At 48.5% G+C, this 25,322-nt stretch overlaps 1 protein-coding gene across 4 annotated transcripts in view; it reads right to left on the minus strand.

Moving 5' to 3' along the window:
* Positions 1 to 1,878: 1,878 nt before the first annotated feature.
* vps50 (VPS50 EARP/GARPII complex subunit) overlaps positions 1,879 to 25,322 on the minus strand; it is a 48,008-nt gene continuing 24,564 nt past the window's right edge. The window contains exons 14-29 of one of the 4 annotated variants that reach the window (XM_029845225.1): positions 23,636 to 23,727; positions 23,435 to 23,529; positions 22,995 to 23,093; positions 21,857 to 21,947; positions 21,009 to 21,194; positions 19,926 to 20,050; positions 18,902 to 19,008; positions 17,913 to 18,034; positions 16,381 to 16,458; positions 15,848 to 15,928; positions 6,311 to 6,459; positions 5,414 to 5,510; positions 5,006 to 5,164; positions 4,026 to 4,147; positions 3,190 to 3,306; positions 1,879 to 3,046 (exon numbers count right to left, since the gene is read on the minus strand). In XM_029845225.1, coding sequence (XP_029701085.1) covers positions 3,034 to 3,046; positions 3,190 to 3,306; positions 4,026 to 4,147; positions 5,006 to 5,164; positions 5,414 to 5,510; positions 6,311 to 6,459; positions 15,848 to 15,928; positions 16,381 to 16,458; positions 17,913 to 18,034; positions 18,902 to 19,008; positions 19,926 to 20,050; positions 21,009 to 21,194; positions 21,857 to 21,947; positions 22,995 to 23,093; positions 23,435 to 23,529; positions 23,636 to 23,727 — 1,733 coding nt within the window. In that variant the 3' untranslated portion in view covers positions 1,879 to 3,033. Of the gene's footprint in view, positions 3,047 to 3,116; positions 3,307 to 4,025; positions 4,148 to 5,005; positions 5,165 to 5,413; positions 5,511 to 6,310; positions 6,460 to 15,847; positions 15,929 to 16,380; positions 16,459 to 17,912; positions 18,035 to 18,901; positions 19,009 to 19,925; positions 20,051 to 21,008; positions 21,195 to 21,856; positions 21,948 to 22,994; positions 23,094 to 23,434; positions 23,530 to 23,635; positions 23,728 to 25,322 lie in introns of those variants that run through there. The other 3 variants (XM_029845224.1, XM_003969309.3, XM_029845226.1) reach the window with 3 other exon arrangements.

The raw sequence follows: 25,322 nt of genomic DNA on the forward strand, positions 1-25,322 counted from the left end.
AAATCTAAGATTCCATAATTTCTCAGCTGGTTTCAGACAAACAAACGAAGCATTTTCCATCCTGATCGCTGCTAATGCTAAAGCTAAAGCACGTAACAGCTTTCAGCCGAGAGAAGGTGGCATCAGGTGGCGTCTGACCGTCACTGGGCGTTCCGATCGGAACAACGGGGATGGAATGTTTGGTTGTTTTTTCCCGCCTTTGCATCAAAGCCGGGACAGCCGGCAGATGCGACGCGTTCGCCAGCCTGCTGCTGAGGCCGAGCAGGAACCACCGGAATTCCGTTCATTCCCGGAGAATTAGGGAGGGAAAAATCCACCAAGGATTGCCAGGAATCCTGTAAAGCATCAGCGATTTTCCAGTTTATTACAACTGTAAGACAATCAAATGTGGTCAGAACTGCAGAAGCTTCCAAAGTCCAGGAGTCCAGATTTATAGTCTCTGAAGTGCAGAACAACACGGTGGTATAAGAATTAACCCCTGGGGAACGCCGCCGAACGAAACATCTGTAGCCATTCACGTTCTTCATCAGGGAAATAAAGGCAGTAGAGGATGAGAGGGGGACGACTGCGAGTTACGGGACATTTTGGACCAAAAGGCAGAAAAAGTAGCGTTGTAGACAAGAACTGTGGGCGGAGCCGCCTGATTGATGACTTTATCCAAACTATCGGAACAGCAAATGCAGGGATTTCTTGACAGAAAACGTTGTTAAAACGGGTCCATAAATTCTCCCTTGGGTCAACAATTCCACTTTTCCGTCCAGCATCGTAGAGACGCTGTCTTTTATTTCAAAATGTGTCAGAACGGCTAGTGCGCATTAGCGCGTGACTTCAAAGCAGGAAAGTTTTGTGCGACTTTATTTCCCAGAGTAACGAGGGTTTTTTTTTTCCTGCCAGCCTGGCGTTGACGACCACAGACAACATTTGTTCCCGCCCAGGCTCAGTCAGTCAAGCAACAAATTAGCAGCGAGTGGTGGAACAAGGCTCTCAGTGGGCTGTCACGAGAGTTTATGCAGCGGAGGCTAACATCCAATTAGCTGCTCAATCAATGCCAGTAAAGGATATTAGCATTAGCCTTATAAAAAGAAAGTCATTTTCTGTTTTCTGCATTAGCACTTTCACATCCCGCTACCACGTTTTTCACGAGGTTCACGCTCGTGTTTAACCACACCCACCAAAGTCTTTGCTGAGGACTTGGAAAGTGGAAAAAACGGACGCCTCACGAAGACGGCAGCATTCTCGGCTCCCTGCGACGGGGGTCAGAGGTCAGCAGGTGCGGTCCGCAGCCCCTTTCCATCCCAACTTTTAGACGTTTAAGCAGCTTTGAAATCACTTCAAAGCGGATGTGCGAACGGTTCCGATGAGGAAGTCCCCGACGGTCTGATGAGCGAGGAGCGCCGGATTAGAAGCTTCCGTCCCTACACGGCTCACCAGATTCCTGCATCATTACGACTAATTGAGCTCTTTGTGTGGCTGCTGCCACAGCTCGCCCCTCTGCAGGCTAAACAATGCTAATTGACTCTGCCAGCAATTGTTCTGCGATTAAACAGACATGAATCAAGTCTTATCAGCCCTCACAGAGGGCAACCGGGGCGCAGATAGCCGGGACTCAGGGAATGAAACTGGGGGGGGGGGGTGGGGGGTGTTAAAGGGGTCCAACGGTGGTGGGACATGACTGAGGGGCGGCAATGCGAAGATCCAGGAGGGAGGGGCGGGGCATACAGGCTGGAGGCGGGGCCTGGATCCACTCAGGTCCCCACAACATTGTAAACATCCGTGTTTTTAAGAGGCTGAACATCCCGTTAACGTTTGGCACCAATGCAACCGGAGAAATGTCACATATCCGAGGCCGGTAGTCGGAGCAAGGATGAGAACGGAAGAGCTGATTAGTAGTGTGTTTATTACTTAGAACCATTGAGTTTCATCCCAGGAATCTAAAAGACTGACGACTGATTTCAGCTACATCACACCTGAGCCTCTTTAGGGCTGCACAAAGATTACACATTCAGCATTTTCTGAGAGGTTTGTAATCATCGAAATCATTAAATAAAGCCCAAACACAGACGAAGGCGACTGCAAGGAATAAATACGTTCTTCAAACGGACATTTACAGTGCTGTTGATGGAGCAGGTGCACGGATACGCCCGACCGTCACGTCCTCCCGCCACGATTAGCAAGCCAATTAGCTCTTCGCTACGCTCGTTTATATTATTTTATCATCGTCAAAATTCGAATCTCTGCGTCCCAAATGCGCGGTTGGAATCGCGAACAGCAAATGGAATAAAACCGAATAAACAGATCCCACGAACATGCGTAGCGCTGAGTGTGAACCACGTGGACGGGACGGCGAGGAGCTGCCGCGGCTCCGCCTGCAGGCTGATGGCTAAACCAGAGACGCTCCGGCATTCCAGTTTTCTGGAATCCAAACCGCGTATTTTACGGAATCCTGCCGGCATCCAAAGGGGCAGAAGCCCGGCGTGATTCCAGTTAGCATTCTCTCGTTTACATTCGGTCAGATGAAACTGTGGAGTAACAAACTTAGTTCCTCTAAATCTCACTGGATTTGTCTTCTCTGTAGAGTTGGGAATACTGCTAGAACAGTTCCTGAAGCATTATCATTAGAGCAGGGATGGGCAAATCCAGTTCTCGAGGGCCGGTACAAGCCGGGTTTTGTGTCCTACCAGGCAGAAACCATGAACTGGAACCCAAGATGAACGCTTCTCTACCTGTCAGATGGAAAACCTGGATTGAATCCAGCCCCCGAGGACTGGATTTACCCAAACCGTTAGAGTGAATGTTGTAGTATTTGTCAGGAATAGTTGGTGTTTCCGAGAGCATAAATGCTCGGAACAGAAAATAAAGACATTCCACACTGAGGTTCCTGCTGAGATGTGGCTGTTCGATGCCCCTGAGGTCCGCCGCCGCCTGTCTATCTCTTTGGTCTGTCGATGTCGTCGATGGCGGCGAGGAGCTTCTGACGAGCCTTCTTGTTTATGTGGGAGCCCAGGCAAACGTTCACCAGGTTGGCTAGCTGCTTCATGGAGTACTCCTGAAGGACAGCAAAGGTCAGCTAACGCAAGCCGGAACGACGGATCGGCTCCCGGAGGCGAGGAACTCACCCTGTGGTTCTTGATGAACTGCTCCATGTCGTTCTCCGTGAGATAATACGCCTTGATGTAGGTCTCCACGAACTCTTTGTCGGGGATGGGTCGCAGGTCCGTCAGCTTCTCCAGCTTCATGAGGAACTGCTGGAAGTCCAGCTGCATCAGCGCGCGGCCCTCGTTGCTGCACTTCTTCACGTTAGCGTAGCTGCGGGACAGAGCGCGGCTAAAGATTAGCATCTTTAGCTCCAGACACGCTGCCAGCGCACGACTACTCGGCACCTTTTTATTTCTGGTGCCGAGCATTTGGGCTGCGACCTCAGAACCATTTCAGGGGTGGACAGAGGCCGAGTGAGCAAACAGACGTCATTCTGGCGTCTTGGGGCGGTGGGAGCGTCAGCGTGTTGGGACGTCTGCGGGTCGCTTCTAGTGTCCCCGCTGCAGAGAACGCTTAAAAATGCAGCAAAACGACGACCTGGCAACCACGAAACCACGACTCAGAGCGGGATTTTAAGGAAATTCAACATGTTCCCGCGGAACGCTGAGAAGAACCGACGGGGTTCCATCTGCTTCTGATAGGACCCCCTATTGGATCCCACTTTGATGTGTGAATTGCGTTTACAGGCGACCCGTTGGGGCCGCGTGGCGCCGATTCCCCGGCAGAAGGTGGGAACGGCCAGGATTATTGGCTGCGCTGTCGGAAATCCTCGACGCGCCGAAGAGAATCGTTACTCCGACGCGGTTCTTGTTGGTTTCCCCGTACAGACGCTCAACACGCTGAATATTTCTAGGATTTCGAGGATCATCAAACATGGCCTCCAGGCGCGTTCAGCTCGCCATTTCCTTTTTTTAATCAAATAACACAACAGTTGTACTTTTGAAGGTGCGCTCACACACACACACACACACACACACACACACACTCACCCTTCGACGAGCGTGCGGTTGGCCAGGCGGATGCAGTGCTCCCACAGGACGTTGGAGACAGGCAGAGGAATGCGCACGTGTCTGGAAACATCAGCCAGCCGCTTGTTAAATTGTTCGAACTCCTTGACAGACAGAGGGGAAAGGACAGAAATAAAGGGTGTTGAGGAGGCGGAGCCGTGTCCTTTTCCATCACAGGGATCAGGCGGTGATCACGGGATCACTCAGATCTCGGGCTTTTTTAAACACCTTCTGCTGGGAGCCGAGAGGAAAGACCCGAAGGTCCGTGACCAGCTTCAGCCAAACCTGCGTTGGTTCGGACGCCGCGCACGTGCGAGCGCGGCCTTGTTGTGTGTCTTTATTCAACCCCCTTAATAAGGAAATTCAACACGGTCCCAAAATAGTTCCTGACTTGAGGATTTTTCTCAATGAACCGCGGCGAGCACTTTATATGCAAATGATGCTATTGTTGAACAGCGGTGATCAACAGGACTCCATGAATAAAATATTCTCCCGGGTGCAATATAACAACATGTCTCCATCAGCGCACGCAACACAATCCACATGCATTATTACGGCCTTAACGAGTTGGCAGCGGTGGTTATGGGGGGGCGGGCCGGTCAAGGACAGACGGGTCTACGTTTATGTCGGACCCTCCAGGAAAACCTTTGCCCCCCCTTTGCCCCCTCTGCCCTAGGCTGGACCAGAGCTAACGGTAGTTAGAAGTTATGTAAGAGCAGCAGAGGATTCTAAAAGTCCCTCTGCTGCCTGGTGAAGTGACCCTGGGGGGGCGGCGGGGGGGGTGAAGGGATTATTTTTCAAAGGGGGGGACAAATTTTACAGTTTTTATTAAGCTGAAAGGAGCCGAGTGGAAGGTGATGCTATTCTAACGGCGAGGTGATGCCGACACATTAACGCTGCTAAACATGAATTCTCCCCCTCAGCTGCTGAGAGTGACCCCCCCCCCCCCACAACACAATTACCTTCAACAGGACGTCCACGTAAACGTTGTGCTGAGACATAATCTCCCTAATGTCCCACTTGACTCCAGCCATCAGCAGAAGCATCTGCTCGTAGTCGATGGCCCTGGCGGCGACGATCCAGTATATCGGCTTCCTTAATTCACTGGCTGTAGACACCGTCTGGGGGGGAGGGGGAGGAGGGGGGCAGGTAATGTGTGTTAGAAGGGGAGAGCAGACAGGAAGCAGACAAGACTCTTCTGGGGGGGGGGAGTCGTGTTTAAAGAGTAAAATACAGTACACGGTATTTATTGGATATTTATGGAAAACAGGCGGCGTGCGTCTGAGCCATGTAAATGTCAGGGAAGAGAGAAATGAGGCTCAAGGTGAAGGTTCAGGCTGGGGGGGGGTGTTGGGGGGTTGGATGCTTGCCTGTGAATAAAACTGCTGCAGGAAAGGCTTCTTGGCCGCCGGCATCATGGTGTCCAGGTGGGACTGCAGGGACTCGAACTGCTCGGCTAAAAACACGCTGGGACATAAAGAGAGAAGGAGCCTCGGTCAGTATCACACATCTCACGCAGGAACGGCGGTCCGGACCCGGAACGCCGCCGCCGGAGGCTGCAGCGCGCCTGCACACGCGTCAACGGCGCTCCGACACAAATGTCAGCGTCCACCTGCCCTAATCGGCACATTGCCCCCCCCCCGCGTGCGTCCCAACGCTCCGATTCTGGTCGATGCCTGAACATTTGGAGGAATCTGTCCGTCAGTGTGAGAATAAACAACGCTGGGCGAGAGTGCAGCCGGAGACACGAGCGCGCGGCGGCGTGCTGCGCCTGCCAAGCGGGGAAAATCCCGTTAGCGTTAGCTGGAGCGGCTCAGGCGCTCCTCGCCGCCACGCTTTATCAGATCAGCGCCGACGACACCTGAGCCTTTTCATAAGCGCGTCTGCTCGCTGGGGGCAGCTTCCCCTCCGCTCTCTGGCTCTCCGCCGAGGCCGGGCCCGTTATTGTCGCGCCGTCGCCCGGGCCCTCGGGTTCAGCCACTGTCAACAGCTCCAACCACGCGGACCTCTGTAGAGTTGGGGTCGCAGCGGGGGCCATTTTCTGCTTCACTTAGCATCCATCTCTGAAAGGCAGCACCAGCCTTTGATAACCAGAGCTGCCGTCTCATGAAATTACCAACATTTGTGTCGCGCAAGAATCCAGCTCCTTAACTTGATCAGTGGAAAAGCTTTGACAAGTGTTTTCAGGACCCCCCCCCCCCACCCCCATCCCGCTGCAACCACGGCGTTCGTTTGTAGAAGCGTGGCCGTTCCTGAAGTGTACTCACAGAGACTCGGTGGCCACCACCCGCTGGGCTAACCCGTACAGGGTCCCACTGTTGGTGAGGACCACCAGCTGGCTGAGGTGGGGACTGGGCACCTTCTCCTTCCTCTCCTCCACTGCTCCGTGGACTCCCGCGTTCTCCCCCGCCGCCTCCTGAAAAACAGGCAACCGGACGGGTGAGCAAACATTTTCCCCCGACTGATGAGGTTCATTCATTCGCTTGTGGAGACGCCATTTCCGTACTGCTCAGTTCAGCAAAGGGAATTCAGCTTTCCCGGCACAGAAGCGGATTCTGCTGACGGAACACTCCTGAAAAGCAACTGTTTATCTCTCGTTCCTGTATTCCACCCGCCCCCGCCTCCCCCGAAGCCTTCATTCCGAAAGAAAGGTATGAACACAAATCCCCACCCATCAATAACAATACCACAGATTTCCAGAGAGGAATCCATTGAAATTCCAAACGGGAGGAGACTTGTTATTGTTCGGTATCGGGCGGGCACGTAAAGACCCCCCCAGAACAGGGGTGGATCGATGGCAATCGCACAGGTAATGAGTGAGTGTGAGCTAAAGCTGCTGCGCCCACTTCCAGCACCATCGTCTCATCCTTCCAGACGCCTGCGCTGGTCGCCGCCTCCGCATCCGGTCCAGGAAACAGAGCAGAAGGCCCAGAGAGACACGGCGTGCCGGTCAAATGACCGTCATCTATTTATCACAGGTTAAGAGCAAAAAAAAAAGGGAAACGCTCCAATGTTAAGGGATAAAAGTCTACGGACGAAGACCACAGCGACCCCAAACACACCACAAACCCAAGCTGAGCCTCCTCTGCCGTTAATCCGCTTTTTTACGAAAGTTTGAGAGCTCCCACAAAGGGGGCCAGCGAAGACCCGGTGAAGCGGAAAATTGAACGCGCGGCAGCGCTGAATGCAGCAGGTCGGAGTTTTCAACGCAAATGCAGCTCAGACAAGCTGTAAAGTGAATGTAAGTGATGATCCTGATTCATCTGGGGGGGGGGGGGGCGACCTGCCAGCTGCTGCTTCACCCATCGAGTCCGTCTGACTTTATTTTTCGGGGCTCTGTGTGAGGACTGACCTTTCTTTGACTGTGTCCCTACAGCGTAAACACCCCCCCCCCCCCCCAAAAAAAAAACAGAAAGGAAGACAGCGTCTGAAAGAGCGTCGGGAGAAGCTGTGTTTCTGTTTGAGCTGCCCAGGAAGCTCCGGGGAGCTGTCACACGTCGTCTATGACATTTAGAATATAGAATTTTCCATGTTTAAGAGGCAAACAGCAGGTTCCCCCTCATCAGCATTCCACCTGCTTCTGGTGGCTTCAGAAGCTCCTGGACTTCAATGTAGCACCGACTTCTTAATTAGCATGTTTGCATATCCTGATATGCCCTAAAGGTCACTGGTTTGATGCTGCTGAATTTCTCCTTTTTGATATTAAGCTTGTTTAACAAAGATCAGTCAATGATCTGTGTTGCTGGTAAATATTGGGAACCTCTGAAATGCTGCGATGTCCAGGCTGCTGATCCAGATCAGGAAGCTTGGAGAGAGAAATACAAGTGACCTTCTGCGTGGGTTTAAAATGATGTTAACGAGTGTTAAATTAAATAAAGCCAACTGTGGAAGAACTCCCAATAAAACAGCTTTTATAGCAAACATGCAATGAGACAGCAAACGGGGTGAAAAGGGTCACGTGACCACCTGTGCCGAGGCCTTTTCAACAGGAAGCGTCAGGAACTAGTGTGACCGTTAGAAGGGCGGCATTAAAAAAGCATGCTCACAACTAATGACCACAACCTTTAGGGAACAGTGGGACCACGTTTCCACACAAAGACGCCGCTCTGCATGTACGACAGCGAGCTGAGAGCGTGGAAAAACACCCCAAAATAAGCCTCATTTAAAGAGGAGTAAAAGGTTAGCAGTGAGTGAGAGGGGTTTGATGTTTAGGAGTTTGTTTCGGTTAAGTATTTGACTTATTGCTCTCATAAAAACAAGGCTGAGTTTTGGCTCCAGTTCACGGCCACCGACTTGGTCTTCAAGGCCACAAGGCAATAATTCCAGCGGTGACTGTGCATTCATCCGGGAAATAAGAGTCTTCTTTGAGGTTACTAATGCCAAAGCTGCTAAAGTCATGCTAATGAATGCTACATGCTACGAGACAGACCAACAAACTTAAATCTGCAGTCAAATTCCATCTGTGTTGCTGGGAGAGCAGAAGCTGAGGACACAAACACCACATCTGCATATGCCTCCTTTGGTTTTTCCTTGTTATGTAGCAATGAGAAGACACTAGAAAATGTCGTCAGGTGGATTAAATTAACTACATTAAATTAATGAATCCTAATGACACTCGTCTCGTACAGCACCTTCGACGGCGCCGCGGCCAAGACTCATTAATTAGTAGCAATATTATCATGTGACACAGAACCAGTCTGATCATCGATGGCCTCCTCTCCTAACTTGGCAGGAGGAAAAAGCAGAATTTTAACCAGCTTCTTTCAGCTCAGGCTCCTTTTCTGAGATGGAAAATACGAGACTGAGCGCCGGGCGTATCTGTGGGCTGCGAACACACTCAGGCCGCTCTTTCCTCTGTACCTGTCATCAGTTTGGCAGATTACAGGTCGGAAAATATTCCCGCTCATTTTTCACCCGAGAGACGCCTTTTCACGTGGTCCCGGTTTTAACAGACGGGAAAAACTTGGCGAGCTCAGCGCCGCCGAGCGTGACCAAGCCATGTGGCAAAAAATGCAAAGAAAACCCATAAATAAACATGACTCAGCCTTAGCCTACAGTTTCCATTCATCCCTCTTCCTATAAACATTTCCTTTTGTGTGGATCTCAGCCGTTTGAGGCGTACGCACGCTCATTAACTCTGACGAGGGCAGAGGACAGACCACGTGTAATTCAGGTTCGTGACAAGGCGACGGTCACTCCAGAGATCACGTTAGTGCGAGTCAAGACGAGCCGGAGCCCTGCGAGGCTGAACCGATTCTGTCCTCCTCCGGAGGAGATTCGCCATCCGGTTTGATCTGTCGGACACGGCAGATCGGCAAATATGCTAATTGTTTAATCAGGTTGAAGCGCGATGGGACGTCCTCGCGATAATGCATTAATTAAGATTCCTCTGGCCCAGACCCGAGGCTCCCAACGATTTGATCAGGAGAAGCGAAAACAGAGGCAGCGCCGTCTCCTGCTCGGCTGGTTTGTTTCATCACTATTGAACACGAAACAAGTGGTTTTATTTTATTAGCTTAACCAAGTCAAATCGATGGAGGCTGCTGGTCTGTGGGTATTTATTTTAAAGACGTCTCCCTCTACAACACAGACACAGTAACACTAATGAGATCCAGAATCTCTGCGACAGCATTGACCCGGCCCACCGTTCCCACCGCGTTCTCCTCGCGCCCTCTCCTGTTTATCACACGTCTTCCAACAGCAGTTTACCTGCGCAGACATTTCTCTTCCCCTGTTTATTTCAATCCGACCTTCTCCCGACTCCATTCCCGTGTGTTCGGGTTGATTCTGCTCACTTGGCGGCTGATCCAGCGTGTCCATGGCGATCGCCCTGCGCTCAGGTCCGCTGTGATAAACGAGCACTGCGCCCGGCATTCGTTACAGACGCCTAATTTGATCCTAAACTTGCTCTCTGTTCTCATCCATAAAAAGGCCAGCGTCTCCGTCCGCTCAGGCACCGATTAGGCTTCAGCCGTATGATCAATAATTCAGGTAAAAGGTACAAATGAGTAAAGATAGCGGGCATTTGGAAGAACCTCCATGGGAAGGTGTGGATAGCAGGATAGTGGGATTGTTCCATGGGAAGGAACATAAAAGCATAAAAGGATAAGAGGAAATCTGGGTGGCACTTTTGCTCGTTTAACCAGGGCAACCATCATCATCCTTCACGGTATCGACTGGCCAGAAACAAAATGGAATGTGAGGTATATCAAAGGCAGGGCTTTGAAAATCTCAAACATCAAAGTGAGGCAGCTTAGCTACCCTGATTAGAAACTAAGCCCTGCTACTCCAAAGAAAATGTATAAAACTGAACATCCATGGGGGGATCTGTGCTGTTGTTCTTTAGATCAAAGACAATATGTGCTGAAAACATTAAAAAACACATGTCCTCTTAATGAGGGGTGTATGGACGGACATAATTATAACGAGATTCTGTTGTTCCTTACGGTATTCATATGGGACTTTATCTCCCTCCCATATTGCCTTCAGGAGACATCAGCTCGGTGCTTCTATATCAATCACAATAGTGCCGCGTTTCAGTTCCACGAGGGAAAATCCCAACCAGATTTCTCTCAGACTCTTATCTCAGTGGCGGCTATAGATGTTACATAAGCTGTATATTGGGGACTTAAAGAAAGGGGAGGCCAACGAGGTGTTTTTTCCTCAGCCTACCCTGTGATTACAGTAAAGAGGGAAGCAAGGCCACCTCTGCAGGGACTTCACAGGGATTCTTTTCATGTCAGCAATCTGCACAGCTCGGTGAGGCGGTTCTAAACAAAGTTGGACCCGTGGATATCGCCAGCGCCCTAGAAAGACCCCGCTGCCGCGGGATACACGTGTAGCAATTTATCACACTCCTGCATTACTTTCATGAGGACCTGGAACGTTTGCACGCGTCGAAACGGGGCTTTGTTGGAGGAATGAATGAAACAATGCGTGAAACGCGCAGGCTCTCGCCCGAGGAAACGTTTTTAACACGTGGTTACTTGCATATACATTTGCAAGGGCAATGTAGCTCTGGCCAGGCGAACGAGAGGAGAAACGACTTTCACGGGAAAAGAGGTTCAGCAAACTCAGAGAGGTCAAATAATTCTGCCGGCTCGCCCTTATCAGGAAGGAAGAAGTGAGCCGGGAGAGTGGAAAAGTGATCTCTCGGCTGAAATGTCTCAATCTTTTATGATTGACTGCTTGCTCCTCTCCCCGGGGATTCACGGGCGGGTTGAGAGGACGGGCCGATAAGCAATTACTGTCGAGTGGTTCCGGTTGCACCTCTTTGTCACTCTAATACTACGAAATTTGCTGCTCATTAGAGAAATGTCATCTGGAATTAGGACCTTCATTTATTTTCTGTGCCACCTGGGTCAGATGACACATTTTCCCATAAGTCCGAGCACCTGCGTTGCTGTTGGAAGAGAAAAAAAAGAGCCCCTCCACAACGCGAAAGCTTTCAGACTTGTCCACGATCCTAATCACCACCATGTTTACCAAGCAGTGAAATGAGACGAGGCGTCGGCAGGATGTGACGAGCTGCTGTATTCACAGAGATCAACTGTATCCTCATCCCGGTGGGGGGCACGACCAGCGGACGGAACCACTGACAGGACGCCTGTATCAGGCCGGCTCGCCAACAAAACGTCAATATTTGTAATGTGCTGACGGCGGCAGAGTCAACGGTCGTCGAGGAGTCTAATTATCCCCAATAATCCCTGTCGAATGGCGTTCTCTGGCTGGCGTCACCGTTCACAGGAAGAGGCGGGACCCAGCCAGGACCCCAATCTGGACAGCGATGTTCCCCCAAGAGACCGGGGTGTGCATCATGAAGTGTGAACCCTCTTTGAGCAAGTGTAGGGATCCGGGCTGGGAGGCAGGGAGTCTACAGGAGTGTTAACGATGCGGCGGCGCAGGGCAGCATCTACGTTTGTGTGCTCTCTCTTGGGCTTTCTGGGCTGTTGTACAGGAAAGACCTTCATATTTGTGTTTCATGGTCGGGTGCTCCCGTCCTAAACACAACAGTGTTATCTCCGCAACTGCAACCATGCAAATGAAAAGAGAAAAAAAAAACGGATATCATTTCAATTTTTGCTATCGCGGCATCTTAACGGCCTCGATTGATGGTAAATACTGAAAGAGGTAAACACACAAACGCTTGGAGGAACCAATTACGTGGGAGGTTTAGGAGAATAGGAGAGGGAAAATGGACTGATGAGGGTAAAAGGCTGATGAGTTTGAGCAAACTTTGACGGCAGACTCTCTTACTCACCACTGACATCCCTCAAGGACGCCCTTCCCTTCACTCATTATGGATAAGAGAGTCCAATATACAAGTATAGCATAAGGACACATGCAGAGGACGCAGCTGCACTAACAACAGTGAGACGGTCTTAAGAGAAGATATCTGCTCATCATCAGGAGAAAACAAACACGTCCTCACTCAGAGTTGGACTTTGGGACGTCACCCCTTGTCCCGGGTTACATGCGATGGAGAGAGGTGGATAACTGATGGACACATGTCCTCCTCCTCCTCTCCTCCTCCTTGACCTCTTACCTCACCTAATAAACAACTGGAGCCGGGCAGCAGAACAACGGGAAGATGGATAACCGTACAGCTTTTTACGTTCCATACGTAACGAGTGCTTTACTTATGGAGCAGATAAGACGCGTGCTCTCCCTCCTGGTCACGGCCAGCTCCCTGGAATGCTTGTGGTCCGGGGTCACACCCCAGTGCCGAGGTCTTGGAGCACGCGCACATTCTTTGTCTAGTTTCGCTCCGAGTCAGGCGTACACGCGCCGGAACAAAATCCACCTCCAGTCGCACTGTCGGCGCGTCTTAGCCGGATACGGCGAGCACGGATGGAGGCGATGATTTGCTGTTTAGGAGTTACGTAAGGGTACTGAGTGAGACAACGCTCGGCAACAGCAGCTCGACCTTGTCGGACCCTTGAAAAGAACAAACAGCCGACAAAGCTGCTTAGGGCCGCCGTATTGAGAGCATATTGACATTTTGCTTCCCGGCACAGCATGTGAGCAGCGCCGATGCAGACGGGAGAACAATCCAGAGGGGCGTCGATACGTGCCGAAAAATATCAGCGCCTCATTTGGAGGACATTTTCAGGACGTGCTGCCTATGCAGCGCCAAAAACAAACTCAACCTTTGGTACCTCTAAAGTACGGCCCTCTAGAAGGAAGAACACATTTTATCCAATGAGCCTTTGCTAAACGAGGGACTCCGGCCACCCCCCCCCCCCCCCAAGGACCGACTGTCCCAGTCCTCTAACATGAAACGCTGAGTCATTAGTGACTCTGTTACTCTTAATTATTCATTAATTCATTCACTCATTCAATTATTTGCCACTTAGGAATGATTGATGTGGAACTGCAAGGACGCGTGCACAGAAAGCACGTGAAGGTCCTGCAGAGCGCCTTTTTGTCCCCGGTGGTTTTGTCTCAGAGCGGCGAGGCTCTGGCGAACCCTCCGACGGAGACGGTATGGCCACGGCCCATGTTTGTGTCACGTCGCTTCCACCCAACCCCCGCAAGCAAGTTTACAACCGGAATCAAAGCAAGCAAATTATTCCGTAACACGGCTCATTCAGTTCACGTAGGAGGGATCATCCCAGAGCTCCACACCTGGGTAAACATCACGCGCCCGAAGAAACGTTACGTAACAGGCAATTTGTGGGAATCGGAGAAGACAATTATGTCTCTGCCCCGCTCCGAAGTTTCTTCCTAACCTCGCACCTTTTCAGACACACCCGAGTTGAAGCCGTAAAGTCAAAGCTGAGAGAATTCTAAACGAAATCCCGTCAGACCCTGAGGAGCGACGTGGTTTCAGAGAGGTAATCACGAATGACGGAGGAAGACACGGACTGCGAGAGAGGGAATGATCTTCTCCTTTCCCCCCCCGATGGAGATCCCAATTTAAGCCGAGGCCACGCGGCACCTCGGCTGAGACGATATGAAATCACGCGGGATTCTGGATCATTACCAGCACATTGGTTTTGGGCTCCGACAGTCACACTTGCAAATCAAAAGGACAAAACCGCAAGGATTTGGCAGCTCAATTGAAATGCAGCGTGCAATTAAGTTTATAATCTGTTTACAAATGAGGTGTACCCCGCTGCAGTCTCTGGAGCGAGTGGGGGTGCGTTTCGGTATGCAGGTGCACAGGCATTTCTTTGTGTACGGAACCTGAATAAATTCAATCTCACGCTAGCGTGAGATCACCGTCTGTAACGGCAAGTTAGAATAAATAATGTCTCGTGTGATTTCATTCAATATTTTTAATAACAATCGTAGTAATAACAATAATGTGGCTGTCAGACAAAGATGGGAAGGCAAAAAAGAGAGTTTGCTTGGAAACCGTGACGCTGCAGGGTCTGTCAAGATAGTTTGGATTTGAAAAGAGGGCCGAAGCATTAGCGAAAGGCTCGGTGGAGCTGAAGCTGAAGTCCACGGTGGCCACTGAGTGAGAAGATGTGGTTTGGTGAAACGAGAAGCTATAATTTAGGGGTCCAGCAAACACAGAATGCTGTCAAGGCATGGCAGCGTACGGTGACCTGGCTGGGGTGTGCCGACCACCGAGAGCGATCCGTCAGAATTACATCCAGCTGGGAGAGAAACGGGTCATAAAGAGGAAATCTACCAGATCAACAAGGAAGCAGATGTGCGGCACAGCGGCGAGGATCTTTTAGTTGATCACAGGATGAGAAAATCTGGGGACACCAACAACCCAGCTAACCCAGTTAGGATCCATCTCAGGACATTTACCCCCCCTCCCCCCAATAGAACTGACTTAATCACTCTTTGAAGGGGGAAGCTCAATACTGAGCCACTGGGGGAGCAAAGGACACTGTCTCACGCCTTCCCTGAGCTATCTGTTCTTTCCTTCTGGTTTAGTTTTCTTTCTCCACTGTCCTACCTGTAAACATCCCAGTACGTGGATTTATTTACAAGAGTTCCCCGTTTTGTGCACGATCTTAACTAGAAAACCAACAGGAAACAACCACAAAAAGCGACTCTCATAACTGAGTGTTGCACCAAACAAAAATAAGCAGCGTCGGCCTTTTTCACCGATAAAGCAGCACTTGGATTATAGTTGTCGTCTCATTTCTAGATGATAGAACTGAACCATTTTGAACCATAATGACGCACGCAAGGGACACATTGAAAAGTCAAGATTCTTTTTTTCTTTTCGGCTGCATAGTTCATGGATCCGTGCACCACGAGGACACCACTCAGGATTCAGCAACACAATCTTCCTGCAGGGGAGCAGAAAATCTCAGTGATATTTTATATTGGGGTCAGATTTAAGTCCATCTGCGGCGTCTTTGAGCTCAGGCGATCTAACACAGCCAAATAATAGGCGGAACCAAGACTTGTACCATCACGTAATGGAGGCAGAATCTTCACTTAAGACAGACACGCTGTGGGGAAAATTACATGTAGAAAACAAAAAAAAGAAGAAGCCTGCATCCAGTTAATTGTTACTATGTATTATATCAGAAAGTAGTAGTGATTGAGGATAATGGAGCAACACGCGCCAACCCTGATGCTGCCACTTAAAGAGAGAGGCACATGTATGGCTGAGTGACCACGGGCCACATAATGACGACCGATAATGCATTTTGGGTCGACAAGGGCTGTGGGGACGTGTCTGGTCACGGGGGATGGAGGCAAAAATACATGGAGGCATTAAAAGGAGAGGATGCAGAGGTGGAACGGGAGGAGCTTGTTGGTGTGAGGAGACCAGCGTGAAGAGTGATGATAGAAGAGGGAGGTGAGACCAGGAGCGAGAGGGTTCTCACCACTTCGATGAGGCTCTCCTGGATGCGGTTCAGAGTGGTCCTCAGTCGGCTGCTGATGAGGCCCAGACTTGATGATTCATACTGTAAAACACACAGACACGCAAACGGGCAGTCAGAGCGGCACAAACACACTTTGGAAGGGTAAATCATGCACACACACACACACACACACACACACACACAAGCTCGCGCAGCAGCGTCTGCTCTCGCCTCAGAACCGACACAATCCTTTAAGATGACTGTGATTCGAAGAGGGGGGAGGGATCGGGAGGGCCAGATTTAAAATAAATAAATAAATCTGACAAAAAAAAAAAAAAAAAGCAGATTTATTTATGACATTAACTGGCAGGCAAGAGAGAGAAGGGCAGAGAGAAAAACGCACAGCAAACTTAACATTTAACGGGTGCTTCTGGACTCATTTTTGCATCACACACATCTGTAAACTCAAAGGAATCACACAACACGGCAGGAACGTCTAATCTGGCCTCACAAGGCAGCGAGCGCCTTGTGCAAGTCACGATACCTTCTCTTACCAAGCAAGCAGGGCCAACCACCCTGGCAGTCCCCACCTCTCTGCCACCATGAGCTGGCAAAGATGGGCTTGGGACGGGCTAGGGAAGACAAGTGGACAGCAGAAAGAAAAAAAAGAAGGAGCTTTGAACAATGACAGAAGTAAACACACATGCACGATAAAATAAAGGCATGGATGGAGCGTGGGAGAAGGACTTAACAGCTGCACAGAGAGGAACAACAACATCAGCAGCGACATTTTCAGTTGAACTTCCGACCTGGACTCATTAGCAAACTGAAGCTGTGGAAAGACTTTGCTGCTTTCTGTAGCGGCTTTTATTTAATCTCTGACTTGCTGTCAACAGATCCTTCACAGGTCTTAGTTTATTGCTTTTCCAAAAACTATTTAAATCTACCTTTGTTTTCAGAGCGCGCAGCAATACAAGCCTGATTATTAATGGCTGAAGAATCTCTGGGCCTGGCAGAGAGGCATATTTAGCTAATATGAGAGTGAGTGAATAGAGCAGCTTAGTTTATCGGGGCCAATATACACAGATTATGGGATATTTATGCTTCTGAATAAATATGAGCCATTACAGTGAAAAACTCGTAATTCAACGGGCGTCATCTTGATACCAGTGAGAGGAAAGAGAGCAAATCCTGGGTCAAAACACAAGTATATGTGCATAGCAATTTCCATAAGCTTTTAAAGATTCATAGAGACATTAACATTTCCCTTAAGGTGAAGCTTACTACTGGTGAAATAAGTGGGTCCGTGAAATTACACTTAATGAGGGCCAGACTGAAAAAAATAAAATAAAGATGGTGTGAGAGTTTAACAGATACGACTGGTGGATAGAGTGGCAGGAGAGCACCGAGAGGGACAAGAAGCAGAAGGCTTTAAAGCCAAATCATGAGGCAAAAGTTAAGATAAAGGCCACAATGCCCTAAATCATAACAGGTGAGGGACGTGATGGCTCAAAAGGGTTACACACAAAGACATAACAAACATGCCGATAATGTGTTTGGGAGCTGCCCCAGAAGAGTCTTCAACCTCTTCATCTCCACCTCAGTGGGACAGAAGTCATTTTATGGCCATCGTTACCGCCTCCCTGAGGGCAACGCCGAGACAAACGCTTCGCTCCTTGTGAGGCGCGGCGTAAATGACATCATATTGTCCAGATGGGATGAAAACTGAGCTCGCAGACTGTAACCGATTGCTCAACCGAAATCCTTTCTGAGATGGGGAGCATAGGGAAAAGATGGAACCAGACATTATTTCCTCGCTCCCTTTAAATCATCCGTAAAGAACTCAAGTGATCCATCTTTGGAAATGAATTCTATTATCGCACCAGAAAAAACATTATGTAACTGCAGAGCAGCATTGGGGGAAAATAAAGGGCTGAGAGAAAAACACACGTATGATGTATTTTCTTTTCATTTGGGGGGGGCTCCAGATTGGAATGAATGACTTACGTCTCGGAATGTGGTGTGTGCATCGCATGCGGTGCGCAAAACTCCTCAAAAGCATCAAACATATGCAGAATTGCTCTACCATGTCATTGCGTCCGAAGAAGGTGTAGACGGCGTAAAGGTAGTAGTCAAAGAGCTGCGACACGCAGTGGATGACGTCAAAGGCGATGGGCTTGAGAATATTCATCATCTGCATGTATTTCCCTGCGGAGTCAGAGAAAAGGATGGTTCATCAGACGTCCAAGAAGCTGTTTAAACTGCAGTAACGACACCAAAAGTCACACAACAACCTTTAAGGAAGAAGTTCAGAAGTAGAACGTTCACACATACTTGAGGGAAACACTTCAACCAGGCAGTAAGTGTACGAAATGGTTAGAGAAAACAGGTGAAATTAGGTTATTGTTGAGTCATAAACACCGGTAATAACACAAAATAATCAAGTCTCTCTGGACAAAATTGATGTCACTCACTAAGCTCTTCATAAATGCCAGTAATAAAACAAAATAATGAACTCTCTCTGGACAACGCTGCCTTCAACACTCACAAATCAACTTTACTCTTGATTTCTGACTCAGGAGGAACGGAGGGAACACTGACTCAGCAGCGTCTGAGTGACGCCCAAATTTGGGCCTTTCTTGACATAAAACTCTAAGTCAATAACAACAACATTAAAAAGAGAAAAATATTTGATCGCATCCTGTGCGTGCAGAAAAGTTAGGAGAGAGCAGCAGATTAGTCCTAGCACAAAAATGTGAGCCAATAGATGCATAATAATTTTATGCTGCCTTAAATAACTTTACACAACTGAAAAGATAGATAGAGGGGAAGGTCAAGGGGGCACAGCGTGTCACAGCGTGTCAGAGCGTGACAGAGATGTGTAAGAGCAGCTTCTGATATGCAAGGTCAGATGTTGGCTAACATTATTAGCACCGCTCAATCACAATAGTGACACCAACGCTCTGTTGACAGCGCTGCTGAGAAATGGGAGCCGATGGCGCACCGGAGTGGAGCTCCGGTCGGGCTGCGCGCTCTCACAGGTGAGGGAAACGTGCACGTCAATGCTGGACTCACCGACGAGCCGGATCACATTGAGAGTAGTGTTGGTGAGGATCGGAGCGTTGGCCTTATTCAGGTTGTAGTCTGACTTTTTCTTGCTTCTGATGGTTTCCCGGGATACACTGATGGTCAGAGCATGGGGTTGAGGTGAGACAATTAGGGCAGAATCATGAGTAATATGTAATACGTGCTGCTGTCATTAATCCCCACCGGCGAGGAGTCAGGTTAAAGCTTAGGCCGGGTCAGAGGCTGTAATTAATCCATCAGAACCCATTACACAAAGCAGGAAAAACAGAAAGACCCTAATGGAGAAGTTTCTAAACTGGTGGGCCTGGAGAACCAGACCCGTGACTTCGATCACTGAGCCGTATTAGCGATCCATCATTACACAAGCATTTTAATTTCTTAATGTGACTATGCAGCCAGTTCAATAATTAACCATTTGAGGTGTCTCATACAGAATGGAAGGTCACTGCTTTAGCCGTTATAAGATAATGTCGGGCTAACATATGGGGAGGAAACTGAATGTGGTGACGTGGGCAAAATACCGGGCATGTCGTATCAATGAATGACCTTCAACAAAGAGCACAAACATCATAGGATCATTAATAAGTCATTTTAGCTCAGTTAAGAGGAAATGGTGACCAGAAAAAGGCTTCGGTAATGAGGAGCTGCTGAATAAATGATAATGCCCTGTTTCGTTTCCTGTGGGTGTCAACAGACATGCAGAGGGAAGACAGAAAGCTGTGGTGGTCGTACCTATGCACTCAAGCTAAAGTGCCCAGACATATATCTTAAAAATGACACATTGAGACACAATAATGTGACGACTGACCACTAAGAAAGACAGCCATAGCATAGATAAAAAGAAAGAATTATTCATAAGCAGAAAGCTTCATATAGCTCTCATATAGCACACTGCATGGTTACTTAGGAGGAATCTACAATGCTAAACACGTTAAAACAAGATCCCAGACTAGTCGCCGTTTTATTTTGTGCATTTGAAACCGCTTGGAGCGACACCAGACTTGGAACTGACCTCTTGAGGGGGGCGTCGCCCGTCTGCTCGTCAACATAGTCCTGCTTGAGCTCCTCGGGGACGTCGCTGTCGCTGTCATTGTCATAGTCTTGATACACACACTTTTCCAGCTCATCTGACTCGTACTTGAGACACAGCAAAGAGATGCCGCGTGAGAGCTTTGTCCAAAAACAAAGACACTCGCACAGTTTCGAGTGGATGAGAGGTGCGAGACAGGAGGCACACGGAATAAAAAAGGGATATTTTCAATCAAAACATCTCTATGGAACTTAAAATCAGCCGTATAGCAGGAAAAACATTAGTTCGGAAAACTAATATTTTCTCAGTCCTTAATTTTAGGCTGAAGCAACACAGCAACGATGACGGAAGGAAGGATTAGAGGCCAAAGAGCGAGCTCCAGCAGCGCATCCGTAATCCCATGTTATAAAGTGCAATATTGCTTTTCATGCTGAGCCAGGAAGGAGAATTTACCAATAAAATCCAGGTTACTGTAACGAGTTACCTGTGGAATCTCTGCTCTCAATTTCTGAAGGGGGATATTGCTTCAAACAAACAACCAATAAAGCTTGAAGACACAACTGACACTTTTTGAACTTTACAGTGGAGCTCCACAGGTCGTGTCCAACTCTGGCTAATGTAAGTGAGGCCACAGGATGCTGCACATGTTCAAGCTAACAGGATGAACTGTAGTGATTTAGGGTTTGGAGAGTACTGGGAAAGCTAAGTCGGACATATCGACATCAGTTCTGAGGTTATTATTCCACATTTGACAATAAATGTTATAAAAATACATAACATAAACTACTGGGTGTAAAATGTGTGTGTAGGGAATAAACTTTATTTGTAAAAAGGGAATCATTGAGAAAGCCCTGAAAATTTAGAGACGAGGCCAAAAACTAAAAATGTTCTTCTTTGCAGCGTTCCCCTTGTGTTGATTACTTACCTGCCGCTACTGTGCTGCATCATTTATTAATTCAATTTCCTCACAAACATCAGGCAATGCGTTTAAATCAGGGCTGACGCTGCGCCGTGATCCGTTTCTGAACGCTCCTGCTGGCGACGAACCGCCTCACAGACGCTCACCCCATTAGAAGCCAGCACATCTTCGGTCTCCTCCTCTTTGTGCTCAATGTGCATCTCGAAGGGGTTCCCCTCCAGAAGGTACAGCTGGAACAGAGAAAGCTCCTCCTGAGCCAGGCCCGTCGATGACGCCGCCTGTCTGCTCGGAGAGACCGACGGAGAGCGACACTGGCCCATGAACTTAAACTCCTGGTTTTGGGAGATGGAGACGTAAAAAGAGAGAGAGGAGTCAGCCAGGAGACACCGAGAACACGTGAACGGCACCAGACCAAAGCACACAGCTTGTTGTATCATTTTGGTTTATCCTTCTATACACAAGGTTTAGGCACATTTTTATTAAGAAATGCTCCGACCACTGCTGGACCTTAAAGATTTAACGCAGCGTAAAGTATCATCTGCATCATCTCCATCGTTCATGCTGTCGCTTTGGGACCTTTACACACAGAAAACCGGTGCCGGCCATCAAACAGATGGGATCTTGGGGAAGGGGCTCGGTCCTGGAAAAGTCTGCGCCGTTGCAGAACGTGCGCCCACGCGTGAAGAAAATAATAACAGCCCGTACGGACGTGAGAAATGAAAATGACTTTGCTGCATCTGTCTTTCTGACATCTCATTATTTTTTTTGCCTCAAGACGGCTTGAGCATGTTTTAGAGGCAAATGATCTTTTCTTCGGGCCTATACCGTAGATGAGCGGGTGTACAAGATCAGCATTGAATTGATTTATATTTTTCTTTCTAATTCTGCTTTCAGATTTGGAAATATCGGATGAAAAACTCAGTCAAACAGGATTCATAGTTAAAATTCATGTGTTTTCCCCTCTTTTGCCCTCAGTTATGTGGTTTTTACTCACGTGCAGCTGAGCGATGTTGAAGTTCGACTTGACCGGACACAGTTCCCACGTCTCATTCTCCAGAAACATCCTCAGCTCCTCCAGTCGGGCCCTGAGGGATCCCAGATAACAGAAAACAGCATGAGGGAAAAGACCAGAGTGATAAAGTTAAAAGGAAGTGAAGGTATCATCGAGCAGCTAAGAAACTCAATGAAAAGGTCAACACGCAGCAAAAAGAGGACTTTGTGCGTCATTCAAGTGTGATATTTTACAGCTATAGGCATCCACGCACCGGTCTCTCAGTGTTAAATAACGCAGAAGTGTTGACGAAAGAGGGCAGCGCTTCTGGCTCACTTAAAGAGGGTTAAAGAATAAGAGATGAAGGTCGTGGCGATGGAGTGAAGCTCTGCCGCCTGAAAGACCTCCACTCCTTTCTGACTTTATTATGCAGTGTGTTACTGCCCTATACATCTACTCCCTCACTCTTAGTCTCTGAGACTCCACAGATATGGTACCAGTGTTTGATCCATCGTGTCTGAACGCCAACGTCAGCCCGCCTAGCTGCAACAACAGCGCGGCCTCAGCCACCCTGAGCAGGCAGATAACACGCGGCGAATCCCGTCTGCAGGACCAGGATCAATCAAGCCCAAGAGGGGGCACGGCGGTGGCCTCCGGACCTTTAGGGTGAAGTGTGAATGAGCAGCAGAGCCAAGTAGTTTTCTGGGGTTAAACCTGAGAAAGTGCTGCGCCGAGCCCCTCCGCGTCTCCGTCCTTTGCTATTCCGGTGTGGGAGAAATGAGGCTCATTAGGATTGCAGCATTTAGGGAACCTCATTGGGAAGTTTTGACAGGCAGCCACGGCGGTCGGCGCGATCCGCCTCAGAAGATATTCAGATTTATGCCAAAGGTCGGCAGGGGGTTACACAATCATGATGAGAATGAGCTTCCAGCTCAGTGAGAGGTAATTACAAGTCTGCACAAAGGGGGTTTATTTGAAACAAAGGATGATTCTAGCAGCAAGTGGGATCATAAAAAGGTTCCTACGCAGCAATCATAACCTGCTGTTAAATATGGAGTCACACTGTCCATCTTCTCTCAGGGGCCTGCGTGCATCCCGTCAACTGTTCTTCAGCTCCAGGGTTTCTGCCCAAAACTCTCACCTGTGATAGTGTTTGAAATAGTTGACACTTTGCCATTTGATGGACTCCTGCAGGACCTCCGACTTGCTGCCACAGAACTCCTCCCCCACCTGCATCAACCTGGAAGAGACGTGCGGGGAATGAGCTTGTGCGACACTCAAATTACAACAATCTGTGACGGCTGAGCCTTCAGAACTAATTAAAATGTCAGTCAGCTATCAGTCAACTTCCACTGTGAACATGGTTTGTATCCCTCTGCTTACGTAAACCTAAAAAAAACGGGAAAAGGTTCAGTTTGTATTAAAAAATTAAGTCTTTTTGGGATGCTGCTGCCTTTAACTCTCCACATTCCCACCTATCGTTAGGGACTGCTTATGAACAGAGCCCGACAAGAAAGAGAGCAGCAATACTGAAGATCAGTGTGAGGTGAGGAGGAGGAGCCCGACGCCCCTGCGAAGTACCTGCTGATGACATCCAGCACCACGATGAAATCATCGTATTTGAAATTCGACATGTCTGTTCCCAGGATATAGGCCTTCACTTTCAATTGGACGTCCTGCAGAGGGAAGGCAAAGGGTAATGCTGCTGGATGTTGCGTACGTGGTGGAAGGAGAACCCCGTCTGCTTTAAGTTCTCCGTCATTATTCTAGCGTGATTCTGACCTGCCAGATTCTTGTTAGCCCGTGCTCCAGCTTCTTCTTCACGTAGCTGCGGTCCACCACCGAATCGCCTGACTTAGCAGCTGCTGCGTCATCTGCAAGTATTCAGGCAAAGTACGTGGATGGATTAAAGGAACACACAATAAATCATAAATACACAAAATGTTTTCCTCCCTGGCTTAAAGGAAATATACATGATATGGATGGCAAAATCAGCATTTCCAGAATAGAACTAGCGAGGGACCTTCAACACAACAGGACGATAACAGACGGTATTTAAGCCCTTTTCAGGGTCTCCTCACTCCTCTTCTCCACAATAATCCCACAGGAGCTGCAGTTCATTCTTCTACAGGCCTTTTCAGTTATTCCACAACAATTCTTATATCGTTCATTTAGTAGCTTATTTTCTGTTATTAACATACACATTAAACGGGGCTTTCTTAAGAAAATATGTTCATTTAGCATTTAGATCAGCTTCCCGAACGTCACACACACACACACACACACACACTGAAGACACATCAGCCTGTGAAAAACAACAAGGGAGACGTGAAGGAATCTGGAATCGTTTTCTCTTTTTTCTAAAACAGAAGAAATCCATACAAGCACAAAGACAAATGACCTGGATTCCAGCCCCAGTGTTGACAGGCTGCACAGACCCTGCTGAGTGTGGATAAATTTATTGTTTTAATTTAGGATAATTTCTGTCATATTCCTCAAGATGAATGGAATGCTCCATCTTACCCCCACGTATCACACGGGGTGAAGGAGACGTGTTGGCTTTATCAAGGCGGCACGTTGTATATCCTATTCTATAAATACAAGAAAGGGGGGAAAGAAAAATAAAAGATAATGAAATCCCCTAAGCTGAGACATTGGGAGTCAAGTTTTTGTTTTTTAATTTGGTCTAAAGGTTCAAAGAGAAAACCCAAAAGAGTAGAATGGTCCAAATAGAGTATGTCTACCGGCTAAATCTATTCCATTGCCCACTGAGTGAACCTGGATTATTAAAAGCGCCTCAGAAGGCTTCCAAAACTGTGAAAGAATATCTTTACGGTGATGCAAAGAGAAAAGAGAGAGAGGGAGAGAGAAGATGGTTTTACTCGCCAGCGCAAGCTTAAAATATATACTGTATATGGAATCATGAAAAGATACCATATACGGCACATAAAGCACAGAAACACAAATTAAAAATACCAAATGCACTAACACATCCTGCCGTGCTTCCTCAAGGAGGCTGTTCCTGCACCTTTGAGCCTCCTATTCTAGCAGTTTTGCCACTCTTGACTTAAAGCGGGCAACAGATAAAGACACCAGGCGGCTCCGAGATCTGACCGGGCGAGACAGGTGAAAAAGAAGGGGTGAGAGCTGCTGGTAAGTGAAGAAGGTGAGTGGCAAAATAAACATATCTGGCCCTGAGGCCCAGCGAAGCAGCGAGAATTGGAGCGATCTGGCTTTATTCATTAAAAGCTTGGCTGAGCTCGGTTCCACTCACACTCCACTCCGAGGCAGACAAAAATCAAACCATGATTTGGAGATTTAAAAACATTCGCCTTGGCCAAAACGTGCTTCTGCAGTTAAAAGTAGGATAAAGAGGATGGAATGGCAATAATGATAATAAGGACCCGAGTGCACCATTTTCCAGTACCTTCATTCTTAAAGAAGACAATATAAGTTGCTTTCAGCTGGA

The sequence above is a fragment of the Takifugu rubripes genome, chromosome 12 (assembly GCF_901000725.2).
Source record: "Takifugu rubripes chromosome 12, fTakRub1.2, whole genome shotgun sequence".
NCBI classification, from domain to species: Eukaryota; Metazoa; Chordata; class Actinopteri; order Tetraodontiformes; family Tetraodontidae; genus Takifugu; species Takifugu rubripes.